Source organism: Spermophilus citellus, assembly GCF_964194105.1.
Source record: "Spermophilus citellus genome assembly, chromosome: 15".
Classification (NCBI taxonomy): domain Eukaryota; kingdom Metazoa; phylum Chordata; class Mammalia; order Rodentia; family Sciuridae; genus Spermophilus; species Spermophilus citellus.
This window is the reverse complement of record NC_138195.1, coordinates 71,064,394-71,079,383: the sequence shown is the minus strand read 5'-3', so window position 1 is coordinate 71,079,383 and position 14,990 is coordinate 71,064,394. Positions and strand designations below refer to the sequence as shown.

The 14,990-nt window shown below is 49.9% G+C and overlaps 2 protein-coding genes across 5 annotated transcripts in view; one reads left to right on the top strand and one right to left on the bottom strand.

Moving 5' to 3' along the window:
* Positions 1-129, bottom strand: part of DPCD (deleted in primary ciliary dyskinesia homolog (mouse)) — a 33,784-nt gene extending 33,655 nt beyond the window's left edge. For 2 of the 3 annotated variants that reach the window (XM_081267546.1, XM_081267547.1), the window contains exon 1: positions 16-128. In XM_081267546.1, the coding sequence (XP_081123672.1) occupies positions 16-79 (64 nt within the window). In that variant the 5' untranslated portion in view covers positions 80-128. Of the gene's footprint in view, positions 1-15 lie in introns of all 3 variants that reach the window. The other variant, XM_081267545.1, reaches the window with a different exon arrangement.
* On the top strand, positions 90-9,795 carry POLL (DNA polymerase lambda). 2 transcript variants are annotated; one of them, XM_081267544.1, is made up of 9 exons: positions 90-218; positions 1,039-1,174; positions 2,265-2,559; positions 2,823-2,985; positions 3,298-3,615; positions 4,337-4,510; positions 5,130-5,258; positions 8,368-8,536; positions 8,893-9,795. In XM_081267544.1, the coding sequence occupies exons 1-9, from the start codon at positions 156-158 to the stop codon at positions 9,243-9,245; spliced, it is 1,800 nt and encodes a 599-aa protein (XP_081123670.1). In that variant the 5' UTR covers positions 90-155; the 3' UTR covers positions 9,246-9,795. The 2 variants fall into 2 exon arrangements, with proteins under 2 accessions (XP_081123670.1, XP_081123669.1); XM_081267543.1 differs by having other exon boundaries at positions 92-218; positions 8,881-9,795.
* Positions 9,796-14,990: the final 5,195 nt, after the last annotated feature.

Here is a 14,990-nt window from a genome sequence, read left to right as displayed (position 1 = left end):
GGCGCCTCGAGTTACCATCTTGCAGCAGCGCTGTCTTCTCTGCAGCCCGCAGACTCTCTAACCAGCCAGTCACTGCCATCTTCCCTCCGCCCAGCCACGCGCACGGACGCTGCCATGGCAACTGTTCCGCCGAGGGTCACTTCCTGCTGACCCGGATGGAATTCTGGGCATTTGCCCTTCCCTCTTACCGCCTTCGTCCGCTCTCATTGGCTCCTCTGGTAAGTAGTTTATTCCTTCTCGCCCGGTGACTCTCCAGGATCCAGAGTTGATCCCACCTTGGGAAGGACTCTTAGGTCTGGCCCGGTGGAGGTCTCTCCCCTGGCTCCCAGCTGGGAATTCCTGGCCCGTGCCAGCTGTGCACGCGGCGGGTGCACCACACCTGCCTGAGTCTTCTCCATCCTCAGCTGTGAGACCGAGACTCCCCCAGTCCCGGAGAGCGCCGCACACCTGCTATGGCAGTGCCCTCTTTCCCCGCAGCTGCGGGACTCAACCCCCCCCCACCACCCCATGCTGAGAGTCCTGCGCCCCGGGCAGGTGCAGGCTGTTCCCGGCGCCCCCCAAACCACCCTCCCAGGTTTTCCTCTTCAGTTGTACCCTTGAGAGGTAGCTATGTGGGGTTTATGGGCAGGTGTCCTTCCGTCTCTACTCCTTTGAGGAGATGAAGAAGACCTTCCTAAATAGTTCATTTCCTACCTTGGTGTCTTTTTGGTAAAGCACTTTGGAAGTGGGATGCAGCACGGGCAGACTGCTGAATCTTCAGTGCAACTCCTTTGAGGACTGCTATAATTTCCTACCTCTCAAAAATAACCTCAATAGTCCCTGTGTTCCCCTCGCTTCCCCCAATGCCAAACTAAACAACCCGTGAGTGTAGAGCTAGCTAAACCACTGAAGTTTGATTGGGTTTTCTGAGATCCCTGGAAACTGGGCTGTTGCCCTCAAGGTCTGGTTGATAGAGGCTCCATCTCTATATGCAAATAGGTTGGGAGAACTCAGTTTTGGATTTCTACATGACGTCTGCCCTGACCAAACCTTAAACAGAAAGGATCCAGCCATACTTCAATGGACCCCAGGGGCATCTTGAAGGCATTTCCCAAGAGAAAGAAAAGTCATGTCAATCCATCATCAAAAGCATTGACAAAGATTCCCAAGAGGGAAGAGGGAGAAGAAGCAGGAGGTGAGCAAACATACTCTCAGAACTCTCATGCACTTGAACCCTTGGCCTTCCCATTGTTTGGTCCTACTTTGTTCCTGTCCAGAATCAGGTATCAGAACTGAGGCAAGCTATCTAGGACCTTCAGGTCTTTGTACCTGACTTGGATTAGCCATATCTTTTCTTTTTTTTTTTTTTTTTAATTTGGGTACTGGAGATTGAACTCAGGAGCACTCATCTGAGCCACATCTCCAGCCCATTTTTGTATTTTTTTTTTTTTTTTTTAGAGACGGGTCTCACTGAATTGCTTAGTGCTTTGTCATTGCTGAGGCTGGCTTTGAACCCACTATCCTCCAGTCTTAGCCTCCCCAGCCTCTGGGATTACAGTCCTGGGCCACCAAGCCCCGCAGTCACACATCTTTGATAGGCAGCTTTCTGTTTCCCTTCTTCCCCACCTAAGACCTTCATCAGTCAGAATATACTCCCTAATCCCTCAGGAAATGACTGGTAGAATTCTTTACTCTCCAGGAGGCTGCCCCAACTGCAGACAGAAATCCCCCTTAATGCTAGGAGTGCTAAGGCATAAACATTATCACAAGTTTGAGGCCAGCCTCAGCAATTTAGCAAGGCCCTGAGCAACTTAACCTCAGGCTTGTAAGTTGTTTGGGGCCCTATTGACAGAAAGATGGCAGAGGCTTTATGGGGAGTGGGAGCAGGAATCAGATCTGCTGGACTGTGAGGGCAAGGAACAATAGAAGAAACATGCTTTGTTGAAAGAATAAATGATAAAGTGACTCTGAACTGCAGTTCAAAGTAGGGAGGGATAAGGCATTTATTTACTCTTTTATTTAACAAATATTTATAGGCTACATACAATGTGCCAGACATTGTTCTTTGTTACACCAGAAAACAGGATAAATAAAAATTCTCACCCCTTATATTCCAGTGATTGCCTGTGAGGAAATTGGCTGTATGCTTATAAGGTAGAATCCCCAGAAGGCAGACTGTGTGGATGGAAGGAAAATGATTGTTTTAGACAGAGAGGACTGCAAACATGTCATTGTGATCATATCTAAAAATTTTGATAATAGGCATCTAACTGTCCCTCCCACAGAGTGGCTGAGCTCCCTTCGGGCCCACGTTGTGTCCACTGGCATTGGACGAGCCCGGGCAGAACTCTTTGAGAAGCAGATTGTTCAGCATGGTGGCCAGATATGCTCTGCCCAGACCCCAGGGGTCACTCACATTGTGGTAGATGAAGGCATGGACTGTGAGCGGGCCCTCCGCCTCCTCAGACTGCCCCGACTGCCCCCAGGTGCTCAACTGGTAAAGTCAACCTGGCTGAGCTCCTGCCTACAGGAGAGAAGACTGGTGGACACAGCTGGATTTAGCATCTTCATCCCCAACAGGTGGGCTGGTTCCTCAAATGTTTTCTGGCAGCATCTTGAGTCTATTCTTGAGCTATTCCAGATGACTATTTTCTCGTTTATTTTGTGATACTGTGGATGGAACTCAGGGCCTTGCATATCCTAGGCAAGCCCTCTACCTACACCTCCAGCCCTACTTTTAAAATTAGACACATTAGAAAACTAAGGTTTCAAAATAGAGAAGGATTGGGGATGGAAATAGGATGAGACTTTGGGTGTCTTAACCTCCTGTCATCATCCCCCAGGTATGTGGATCAACCACAGCCCAGCAAAGTGGATCAAGACTCTTCTGCTCCTCCTGGCACTCATGGGATTCTGCCTAGGACAGCCCTTTCTCCTCTGCCTCCTCCTACCAGAGCTGTATCTCCTCCCCAAAAGACAGAAGAGGCACCAAGCTCCCAAGTCCAGGTCAGGAGCCTCCTAGCCCCCTGGGTATCTGATCATAGAAGTGGGGAACATCAGAAGGTACCAGGCCCCTGAGACAGTAAGTCTGTCTTGATTTAGCACATACTACTCAGAAGCCCAGGGCTGGACACTGGGAAAGGGAAGCCACATAGTACATGTCCCAGTGCTAAAGGAGACCTAAGCTTGATGCAGAAGCCCCAGCCTCAATGTTGGGTCTGAGAAGGAGACACCCACACATGCAAAGACAACTCCCACTTTTGAGGTGTCCTCCTCACGGAAGGAAAGAATTTATTAACTCTTCTTCCTTACTTCAAGCCCAGCTCCGATGATGAAACCAGTGATGGGGAAGGGCCCCAGGTTAGCACAGCTGATCTGGAAGCTCTGATCAGCGGCCGTTACCCAACCCCACCTGAGGGAGATGGCGAGCCTGGCCCAGTCCCAGAGGCCCTGGATAAGTGGGTCTGTGCACAGCCCTCAAGCCAGAAGATGACCAACCACAACCCACACATCACAGAGAAGCTGGAAGTGCTGGCCAAAGCCTACAGCGTCCAGGGAGATAAGTGGAGGGCTCTGGGTTATGCCAAAGCCATCAATGCCCTCAAGAGCTTCCACAAGCCTGTTAGCTCCTACCAGGTACTTTGGAGGTAGGGTGGTGTTGGCCGGGACATCTTGTCTTTACTAGCCAGGACATCAGGCTTAATGGTTAAGATTTTATGTTTGAGAGACTTTCACAAAGAAACAAAATGGGAAGTGAAAGCAGATTAGCAAAATCTTGAGAATTGTTGAAGGAGGTGATTGATGCTTGGGGGTTCAATACAGTGTCCTCTCTGTTTTTAAGTTTTCTGCATACTAAAAAGTTTAAAACAAAATTCTAGACTCTGGAGCCTAACAGACCAGGGTTACTAACTGTGTGACAATAGGCAAGTTACTTAAACTTCCAAGCACCAGTTTTCGAAACAATAAAAAGGGATTAATAATAGCAACTCATTCATGGTGCTCTTACGAGGAGGAAATGGTCCCTGGTGCACAGAAATGATATACAGTAAGCACTCAGTACATGTTGGCCCTCACTATTGCCACGATGATGATGGTGGTGGTGGTGACTAGTCCTATCATTATTCGCCACTTCTTATCATTGGTCTCTATTCCTCTGGGAACTTAAAGACAAGTTACCCAGCTCATATTCCATCCAAACTTCTCATCTTCAACTGTGCCCAGGCTTCCCACAGCCACACATTTGCCTGGCTGACTTTTCAGCAGACATCTACTAAAGGAGTCTACTTTAACCTACCCCTGATTCTCCCTAGCTGCTTTCTCAGTCTTCTTCCTTACCTCTGTCCCCATCCTCCTCTAGGAGGCTTGCAGCATCCCTGGGATTGGGAAGCGGATGGCTGAGAAAATCATGGAGATCCTGGAGAGTGGGCATCTGCGGAAACTGGACCACATCAGTGACAGCGTGCCTGTCTTGGAACTCTTTTCCAACATCTGGGGAGCTGGGACCAAGACTGCCCAGATGTGGTACCATCAGGTCAAACCATGGCTCAGCTGCCATTTTAGTATTGCCATGTTTCAGAATTCTGACCTTATAAGTCCCTTTGCCTTGTTACCAGGGGTGACCTGGGTACCATTCTGCTACCCTGTATGCTGACGAGAATGAACCTAGACTATAGGGAGGTAACTTCTCAAAGGTATCAGTTCTCAAATAAGTCCATCTCCTGGCTTCTAGAACAGCCATGAGGCTTGGTATCCTTGTGGTGTTGGTAGGAACAAGAAGTATATTTCTCTGTCCCCCAGAATAGCACATGCCTTCCTGAGAATTCAGGACATTCAGAGGAAATGTTCCTAGAAGAGTAGATGCCAAATCTAGCCATGCCCAGAATTATCTGGGGGCATTGGTTACAATGAAGAGGCCCAGGCCCATCCCCAGACCAGTGGTGCCATGAATTAGCATCTCTGGATTATGGCATGTCTTCTAGGCCCCTAACTTTCCCAGGTCCCATGAGTACAGACCCTCCCACACCTGGGGTTGGTCCTCTCTCAGGCCTTGAATGGAATCTGGGGCAATAGAAACCTCCTGTGTCTGCTTGTTCCCACCACTTCATTGGTCCTGGATCCTCATAGCTTTCCTTCTGGTTGCATTTTTCCAGGGTTTCCGGAATCTGGAAGACATACGCAGCCTGGCTTCCCTGACTGCCCAGCAGGCCATTGGCCTGAAACATTATGATGACTTCCTGCAACGAATGCCCAGAGAGGAGGCTGCAGAGATTGAGCAGACAGTAAGCAGGTGTCCCAGAGCAGTGAAGAGAGCCAGGCCCTGCTATAAGGTTCTGGCTTAAAGCCAAAAATCTTTGATCTCTCAGCTGGGGAGCCCAACAGGCAGAGAAAGCCATGGATCTCCAGAGGCTGGGGGAAGAGCAAGTTGAGACTGAAGCTGCAGGCCCAGAGGGAGCTTGGGAGAGAGCTCCCAGTATTAGTGTGAGCACTGGGTAACATTAGAGCTAGAGTAGAGGCTTGTTATGGGTCCAGTTATTCAAGGATGTTGGAGTTTGAACAGAGCTAGGGTAGAGTGGGACAGGGCAGAGGTTCTTTTTTTAAAACATTTTTTTTAAATAATTTATTTAACAAAGCCCATTTTGTTGGATCTTTGGGTTGTTTCTAATTTTTCATTTTTATAAGTGTTTCCTTTTTTTAATAGTTTTTTTAGTTGTAACTGGACATAATACCTTTATTCATTTATTTTTATGTGGTGCTGAGATTTGAACCCAGGGCCCTGCACATGCTAGGCAGACGCTCTACTGCTGAACTACAACCCCGGCCCCAACATTTTTTTTAATATTTATTTTTTAGTTGTAGTTGGACACAATATCTTTAGGCGAGCACTCTACCACTGAGCTACAACCCCAGCCCAGGGCCAGAGGTTCTTTTTTTTTTTTTTTTTTTTAAAGAGAGAGGGGGGAGAGAGAGAGAGAGAGAGAGAGAGAGAATTCTCTAATATTTATTTTTTAGTTATCGGCGGACACAACATCTTCGTTGGTATGTGGTGCTGAGGATCGAACCCGGGCCGCACGCATGCCAGGCGAGCACGCCACCGCTTGAGCCACATCCCCAGCCCCGGCCAGAGGTTCTTAATGCTTTTTTTTTTTTTTTTTAATACCATGGATTGAACCCAAGGGTGCTTAACCACTGAACCACATTCTCAGCCCTTTTTATTTTTTGAGACAGGGTTTTGCTAGGTTGCTTACAGCCTCGCTAAATTGCTGAGGCTAGCTTTGAACCTGCGATCCTGCTGCTTCAGTCTCCCAAGCTGCTGAGATTACAGGCGTGTGCCCCTGTGCCCAGCTTCTTAGTGCTTTTTTTTGTGGATGGACACAATACCTTTAATTTTGTTTATTTATTTCTATATGGTGTTGAGAATTGATTGAACCCAGTGCTTCACACATGCCAGCCAAGTGTTCTACCACTGAGCCACAACCCTAGCCTTTCATAATGCTTTTTTTTTCTTTTTTTAATATATATTTTTAGTTGTTGATGGACCTTTATTTAATTTATTTATTTATATGTGGTGCTGAGAATTGAACCCAGTGCCCCACCCACATGCTAGGCAAGCACCCTACCACTGAGCTACAGTCCTAGCCCCTTAATTCTTTTTGGTTCACTAACTTCTTTTGAGAACCTGATGAGAACTGATGTATATATTTGGGAAGACACAAATATATACATGTGTGAAGTTTTTTCTAGATGTGTGGACCCTCTGAAGTCCATACAAGTCTTGTCAGCATTGGGTTAGGGTTGGTATAGGAGCATAGTACTAGTAGGAGTAGGTGTGGGATTAGGAGAAAGCTCCAACAAGATTGGTTTAAATAAGGTGCAGTGGTATCTGCCTATAATCCCAGCTATTTGGGAGGCTAAGTCAGGTAGGTCACAAGTTCGAGGGCAACCTCAACAATTTAGGGAGAGTCTGTCAGAAAATAAAAAATAAAAAGGGCTAGGGATATAGCTCAGTGATAGAGTGCCCCTGGGCTCAATCCCCAGTACCAACAAAAAAGAAAAAAAATGAGTTAAGGATAGGCCTTGATTAAGAGGAGGATTAAGATTTATAGTTGTCCAAGAAATAAAGTTTGGTCAAGATAAGGGTTTGGTTTAGAGCTACATTAGAGACTATGTTTTATAAAGTTTGTGTAAAATCAAGAGTAGAGAGAGACAGGAATAGATGTGTCATTTCTTCAGCCAGCATCAGGATTAGGGGGTGTAGGCAAGATTTGCTCGCTTTGGTCAAGAATCCTAATGGATAGCACTCTGGGGAAACTGGCTTAGCTTGATAGAAATCATCCTCCAGCTCCACTCCAGGCTAGAGGGTCTATGGAAAGGCCCCTTTGTACTCCTGTCACCAGGCCTCAGTGTTAGTGATGACACCGTCACTCAGCCACGGTGTCTGGGCACAGAGAATGCCCCAGCCAGCCACCAGCCTTCAGCTGTTAGAACAGAAGAGGCTTCCCACTTGGCTCCCTGTGCCCCCTTTTAGGGCTCCAGGCTTAGAGGTTTTGATGGGATTACTCATCTGGGTCTTCTCCTCCCCTTCTCCTGGGAAGCCAAAAAGGGCCTGAGGAGATTAGCAGAGCCCAGCCTGTCAGGGGAATTGAGGTGTCCTGGCTGTAGGTATCCAGGGCCCCAGAAATCTGTGTCCTGGAATGGAGGCGGGAATGCATCTGCATATGAAAGGCTTCAGTGTCTCTGGGTAGAGGCTAATGCGTTTATTTCTCCTTAGTGAGGGATGATCCTTCTACTGACAGTCCCCTCTGTCTCATCTCCCTACTCTAGGAAGGGATGTAGTCATGGGCTCATATTGGCCCTTTCTTTGCTTTCATTTCCCACAGGTGCAGTTATATTTCCGTGTTCCATTTTCTTTCAGGCCTGGGCCTAGGGCTCACTGCCAGCCGCCTGCTCAGGCCTCAAACCCCAACTAACTGTCTTTAGCTCCAAATCCATGGGCACCTAGGCCTGCCAAGACTTGGCATCTGGCTTCCAGGCACTTGTCCCCTTGTTCTAAGCAGAATTTTGTAGACCAGGGCATGTGGGTGTGGGTTGGGTCAGGGTTGAGACAAAGTGTCCCTCTGCTCTTAAAGAGGTGCCGAGGGATGATGGGTGCCCTCCCACAGAGGTGGAGCCAGTGTCTTCTCTCCTTGGGCTTATCTCCCATGTGGGATGGTTCTCCCCTGGCCCAGTGCCAGCTGAAGAACAGAAGTGCCCCAGGGGGGAATTCCCTCAGCCTGGCAGCAGGCTTGGGGCATAGTGTGGACCCTGAATCACAGAAGGCCCTCTGCTGCCTTGGGGGAGGAGCTCTAGAGGGCTTGAGGACTACCTTCCTCCCTCCCTGCTCTTGCCCAGGTCCGGGTGTCAGCCCAGGCCTTCAGCCCTGGGCTGCTGTGTGTGGCATGTGGCTCTTACCGCCGGGGGAAGACGACCTGTGGTGATGTGGATGTGCTCATCACTCACCCAGATGGCCGGTCCCACCAGGGCATCTTCAGTCATCTCCTTGACAGCCTTCGGCAGCAAGGTATAAGCATCTCTGGTGAGCAGGGGGCAGGGAAGCAGGGAAAGGAGACTTGAAAGACCCCCACCTCACCTGTAACCATGTCCTCTCAAGGAGGAGATGAAACATGGGCCAACAGCACCCAGAGACTCAAGTCTCATCTGATATTTCTGTGTCACTGGGAGAGATGGGCAGAATTGGCACCCCATTTCACAAATCAAGAGATTGGCCCAGAGTGGGCAGGGTCCCTCAGGGCAGAATCCAGTGAGGTGGGAATAGAGAACTCGGAGAACTAGGAGAGACCTGGGAAGATGGGCAAAGTGGGGTCTGGCTCCTAGCCCTCTCAGCCATATCCTGTGTTGTGCCAGGGTTCCTCACAGATGACTTGGTGAGCAAGGAGGAGAACGGCCAGCAACAGAAGTACCTGGGTGTATGCCAGCTCCCAGGGCCAGGGCGGCGACACCGACGACTAGACATTATCGTGGTTCCCTACAGTGAGTTTGCCTGCGCCCTGCTCTACTTCACTGGCTCTGCTCACTTCAACCGGTCCATGCGGGCTCTGGCCAAGACTAAGAGCATGAGCCTTTCAGAACATGCCCTCAGCACAGCTGTGGTCCGGAACACTCAAGGTGTCAAGATGGCTCCTGGCCGAGTGCTACCTACACCCACTGAGAAGGACGTCTTCACACTGTTAGGCCTACCCTACCGAGAACCAGCAGAGCGCGACTGGTGACTGGGGCTCAGGGCACAGCAGCCAGTTGAACCAGCTGCCCCACCTGGTCATCCATTACCCACTCCAGTTTCATCTGGCTGAACTTTACACTTAGCCACCTGCTATCTTCTGTGAAACCAAGCCTGGGGCTCAAGCCTGAAGGAAAGAGTCTGGCTCCCAAGGCCTTCCCATCCCAGATCAGGCTGCTATCCCTTCTACCCTACCACTGCTCCAGGATAGTTCTGCACACAGCTTCTTGCCCCATTTTAAACGGGAACAAGTAGCTGGTTTGAAGCCACCTTCCTGTGCTGAAGGCCTCGGCATCCCGCTTCCGACCCTGAGAAAGGTCTGACTGATGTGGGTGGGGTGGAAGCTTCACGGGGAAAGGGAAGCAGCTGTGGTCTCAGTATCACCCAGAACTCTTCAGAGGAGGGGAGTGAGCTATTCACATGTATTCCCTCCACCTACCCCACTTCCTGTACAGCTGGAGCTGCTGGGAAAGGGGTGCCCTAGGCTCCATGAGGACAGCATTTGAAGGCCGAGGGGCCCAGTAAAGTGCATTTGACATTCACTCTGCCCAATGTCTGTGAATTGCTGTACCCCCTGCCTGCCTTCTTCTACCCAGGCAGGATAGAGATGGGAGCTAAGAGGCAGAATCCAGAAAAGTTGCATTTAACTGCCCTCTTAGGCAGGCCTGACTGAATCAGCTCCTGAATCGAGAATGGGGACTGGGGTGGATGTGAAAAGGGAGAATCAGCCAGGTGTGTTGACAAAAACCTGAAGGCTAAGGTGGGAGAGACCACAAGTTCAAGGCCAGCCTGGGCAACTTGGCAAGACCCTGTCTCTATATATTTTTTTAAGGCCTAAGGATGTAGCTCAGTGGTAGAATGCTTCCCTAGCATGCAGGAGTCCCTAGATTCCATATCCAGAAAGACACACACACAAAGGGAAAGAGTCGGGTACTAGGATCTCCTCTCTAGCCACCTGTCAGCATGTGCTGTGGGCTGTGCCCAAGAACAGGCTATTTGGGACATGAACAAGGGTGACAGGGCTTTTGGGAAGCAATTAGGGACAATATGCAATCTCTGAAATACTGCAAGGAAGGCTGCCTGGAAGAGGTGGGGGCAGAGTGGCAGGGAAAGTAGCCTTTTGGGAGGGGTCAGCAGGCTCTGGGGAATAATTTGAGAGGATACTAGGAGTCAGGAGAAGGCCAGGCTGGTAGAGGACTAAAAACAGAGCTACAGGATTTATTCTGGTAGAGCAGATAGGAGCAAGTCCAGTAGGGAGGCTCAGTAGGGGTTCTGAGGCTGGGCCTTGCAGAATAGGGAGAATTGGTGGGGGTGGGGGTCTGGAAAGAAGTATGAAGAGTAATGGGCCCAGAGGCAGGATAACGTTGTCTTGGAGGAGCAGTGACAAGTCTGGAGAGATCCCAGGACATGGGAGATTTTGAGGTAGAGCATGAGAATGGCTAAGCAGTGGGCTCCCACCTCCTGAGTGTTGGTGTGTACTTGGGGGAAGTCCTGCCTCTCTCAGTAACTTGCAGAGTCCCAGAGCTCACCTTTGCCTCCCTGGTTGCAATCCTGGGACCCATCTGGGTGTAGTTGTACATACCTACAATCCCAACTACCTGGGAGGCTGAGGAAGGAGGATCACAAGTTCAAGGCCAGTGTGGGCTGCTTAACAAACCCTGTCTTGGAGGGGAAAATCAACAATCCTGAAACCTAAGCAGCCTAAGAGTGAATCTCCAACTCACATCCAGATCCTTAATGCCCTGAGTCCTTATGAGGAAGAAGCTAGAAGCCCATGGGACTCAGAGGGCCATTCCACAGCTCAGTCCCAACCTGAAAGGTGACCCAAAGTCCCCAGGAAGAGTGAGGTCTCCCTGCAGACTTACAGGGAAACTTCATCAGCCTGAGGAAGACAGGAGAAGAGTTGGTGACTCTCTGGGACCATAGCTGTTAGGACTGCCCTTGATCACTCCTTAGGAGCTCTGCTATTTCTATTCTAGTCTGATCCCATGGTACCTGCCACTCTCTTCATTGACAATTGGGATCAACAGAAGCCCAAAGACTGGGATATGGAAGTCCAAATGTGGAAGTTGCTTGTCCCCTTCTGCTTCCCATGTTAATGCCCCAGGCAACTCTAGTATCAAAGAACAGGGCCCTTGGGATTAGGAGTTGGGTGGCCCAGTAGGTCACAGGTCATCTGGCTAGGTTAACCCCATCCTTATCTGACATCCCTCCCATTTGCCTTAATTCCTTGCCCCAGGAGACTCAGAATTTGGGCTGTGCCCTCAAACTATAGACTCCTGGTTCCATCTTTCAGCAAGGGCAACAGGAAATTATGGGCTAGAGAGGGAGAGTCCCCACAGCCTCCAAGGACCATTCTGGAGTGGTGTCCTCCTGGGGTCAGTTGGCAGGCAAGCCCTGGGCCCTCATCCTCTCATGCCAGCTGTCATGGCCTCAGTTTGTGCCTCTATTAATTTCACTTACCCTCTGACACTTTGTGCCCAAGATACACATCATGTTTGGGCTGCTGTGCCCCAGTCTTGCAAAACTGGCAGTCTTATCTTCTCCCACGGCCTGGAGTGATAACATGAGTCTTGGCCATAGCCTTGCTCTGAAAGATGAACAAGATAGATCAAATCTTCCCCCCTGGATTTCAGCTCTTCATGGGGAGCAGAGTGGGCACAGAGCCAGGATCCTCCTGGCCTGTACCTACAATGAGTATGGCGAGGTGGGTAAGCCTAGTTGTGTCCTGTCCCACAGTTCCAAGGGCTAGAAATGGAAAACACTTTATCCTACTTATGCTGAATCATGAAATTCCTGTCCCTTTATGTGGAATGGGATGACTCCTACCAGGACTAAGGGCTATAACTTGGAGATTTTGGCCTTACTCTCCTTTTTCCTTCCCCTACCAGGGGAGCCCCTTCCCATCGTTTCTAAGATGGACCTCCCATGGTAGCTACAGAAACAGGCAACCTGTGCTACCTAGAATGCAGACACATACAGGAATTGTTCCTGTCCAGGATGGGCTCCCCAGACCTTTGGCTCTGTGTCTACTCTGCTCTTCAGTCTAAGCACCAACCAGTAGTTTTCTAGAACCCTTGAGCCACTGGGCTTCCATGCTTCTGAGCTCTGGGACTAGGGAATCCTTGTGACTGAAACCCCAAATAACCAGAGATCAGGACGGGTCTCGTCCACATCTTCCTACTTGGGGGCTCTGCAAGCCCAGATCCCCAAAATGGAGGCCTGTGCTGAGGCTGAGCCTAGCAACAGCCCTGAAGAGAGCATCTCTTTAAAAAACTCTGGACCCAGAGATGAGGCTCCAGAGATTAAGATACTGCAGGGACGACTCTAAAGATGACACTGAAGGACACATAAAAACTGGAAGGCCTCTGCTCCATGCTTAAGTGACTGTGAAACCTCTTTTGGGTCAGCGGTGGTGGCACCTTTGCCTGGAGACTCAGGCTTGGCCCTAACTGATGGGCCCATAGCACCAGACATGGATCCACCTGCTCCCAGCCCCACTGCTCTCACGTGCAGGCTTCTAGTCCTTTACTGTACGTGTGCAGACGCCTGTGGGTATGTGCCCTTCTTTGACTACATGGTCACTTCTCTCTGTGCACCTAATGTGCGTTCCTGGACTCCATGCTTATGTGCTGTGTGTTCATGGTTTTGTTTCCGAGTTTGTGTGTCCCTGTCCACCTCAGCCCTGGGATTTGGGCCCCTGTGTGGTCAAGGGTTCAGGCTGGAAGGGGGTCCCTGGTGGTCCTGGGCAGGAACTATGGAAGGTGGTGGAGCCTGGCTGGGCCCCAGGCTCTGGGTCCTCGTGTCCATGGAGGAGGCCGCAGGGCGGGCCGCCTGCGTCAGCCTTGAGCGGCCATCAATAGCGCGCGGTTAATTAATTTGATGGGAACAGCAGGGACCGCCGTTTGCATTTAGTGAAGTTCCAGGAACTTCCAACCTCATCTTCATAATTGGCCTCATAAATTGTAAGAAAGAGAGAGATCAGCAAAGCGGGAGGGAGGAGGGGCCGCCCGTCCGTCCTTATTTAATTTTATTGCTGAAATTCATCTTTTTAGCCTCCTCCGCCTGAATCGGCTCTCCCAGCCGGATTTGCCTAATCATGATAAATTAATATTCATTTCCCCACCTCTTACCCAGCTCCCGCGCTTGGATGGAGCTGGGGAGGGTCTCCTTCCAGCCCCTCTGCTAGGCCTTGGGGGCAGCCTGGCGGGTAGGGGCCCCCAAAGTGGAGCTTGTGCGCAGAACTGAAAATGGCCCCTGGGGAAGGAGGAGGTAAGGTTGGGAGAGAGATGGGGCCTCTGTTCCTTTGTGAGGAATAGGCCCCAGAGGTTGACTGGGACTCTCAGAGCATCCAGAAAATTGAGATACCACCCCTGCCCAGCCAGGGCTGAGTGGGAGGCAAGAAGGGCCTGAGAAAGACTTTGGAGACCCAAAGGCCAAGACTCAGGCACTCAGGGTAGGTTTGGGAGAAGGACCAAGGGCAGCTGGAATTGAGAAATGAATGAAGGTTGGTTGACCTTCTGTTTGTCCCATTCCATCCCCAGCTACATGCAGGCCACCTTTCCCTCTGAAGACATCCCAGTTGTTGAGGCCTCAAGGTGCCCATGGCCTTTGACTGAAGTGACTCTCTACTCTTCAACAGCTAACTGGATAGCTGGAACCCATATGCTGGGCATCTGCGCTGTGCCGTATGACTGTCACAGCTACTGCCTATCACTGCTAAGGCCTTTTTAGAGGTTTAGCTAGGAGTGTTAGTTTCTATCCTTTTCCCTGGACATTGGGACCCCTGCAGTCCAAAGGATCAGAATTCCCCATGTCTTGTGTCATAATTGTGTGAGAGACCTGGAATGGATTTTTCTATTTCATCTAGCCCCTTGTCCCATTTACAGATAAAGAAACTTAGGGCCAGAGATGGGAAGTAACTAGCTCAAGGTGTCATTGATAGGAGCAAGAGATGCTTCTACTCCACCTTGGGAGGCTGAGCATAGTGGGCAGGATTCTAGATTTCTGACCTCCAGTGACCCTTGTCCTTATCTCCTCCCTTTTGAGTATGGGTAGATCCTTCAACTATGATGAACTCCTATGGTTATGGTAAATTATGTGGCAAAAAGAACATTATGTGGGTGGGTTTGGTCTAACTATGAAAACCCTTTAAACTCTCTGGCTGGTAGCAGAAAGAGCAGTCAGATTCTGAGCATAAGGACCAGGAAGGGTCCCTGAAAGTCAACCAGCAAGGAAGTAGGACTTCAGTCTTTCAACCAAAAGGAACTGAAATCTGCCAGCAACAAGAATGTGCATGGAAGCAATTCTTCCCCAGAGTCCCAGAGAAGAGCCCAAGGTGGCCAAAGCTTTGATTTCAGCCTGTGGGACCCTAAGCAAAAGCTCAACTGAACCTGCCTGGACTCCTGCCCTACATAAATGGTGTTGTTTGAAGGGGATACACTTGTGGAAATGTGTTATACAGCTGTAGAAAGCAGATATGCAAAGCCTAGGGAAAGGACATCTTAGGAGCAGAACAAAGTTGGAAGACATCTGGGGGCTCTATCCTAATCCCACTCCTCTTTACCCTATATTCTCACCAGGCAATAATTGACTGGAGTTGCTTCCCTGTTTGCCAAAGTCCTTAACACACTCTAAAATCAGGCCAGGCATGGTGGTGCATGCCTATAATCCCTCATCTGTGAGGCTGAGGCAGGAGAATTCTGAGTTCAAAGCCTGTCTCAGCAAAAGCAAGGCA

Excerpts from the sequence above, each read along its gene's own strand:
- POLL (XM_081267543.1), top strand. The coding sequence starts at position 156 with ATGGAATTCTGGGCATTTGCCCTTCCCTCTTACCGCCTTCGTCCGCTC. Across the intron at positions 219-1,038 it reads CGCTCTCATTGGCTCCTCTG|AAAGGATCCAGCCATACTTC; the intron begins GTAAGTAGTTTA and ends AACCTTAAACAG. Across the intron at positions 5,259-8,367 it reads CTGCAGAGATTGAGCAGACA|GTCCGGGTGTCAGCCCAGGC; the intron begins GTAAGCAGGTGT and ends GCTCTTGCCCAG.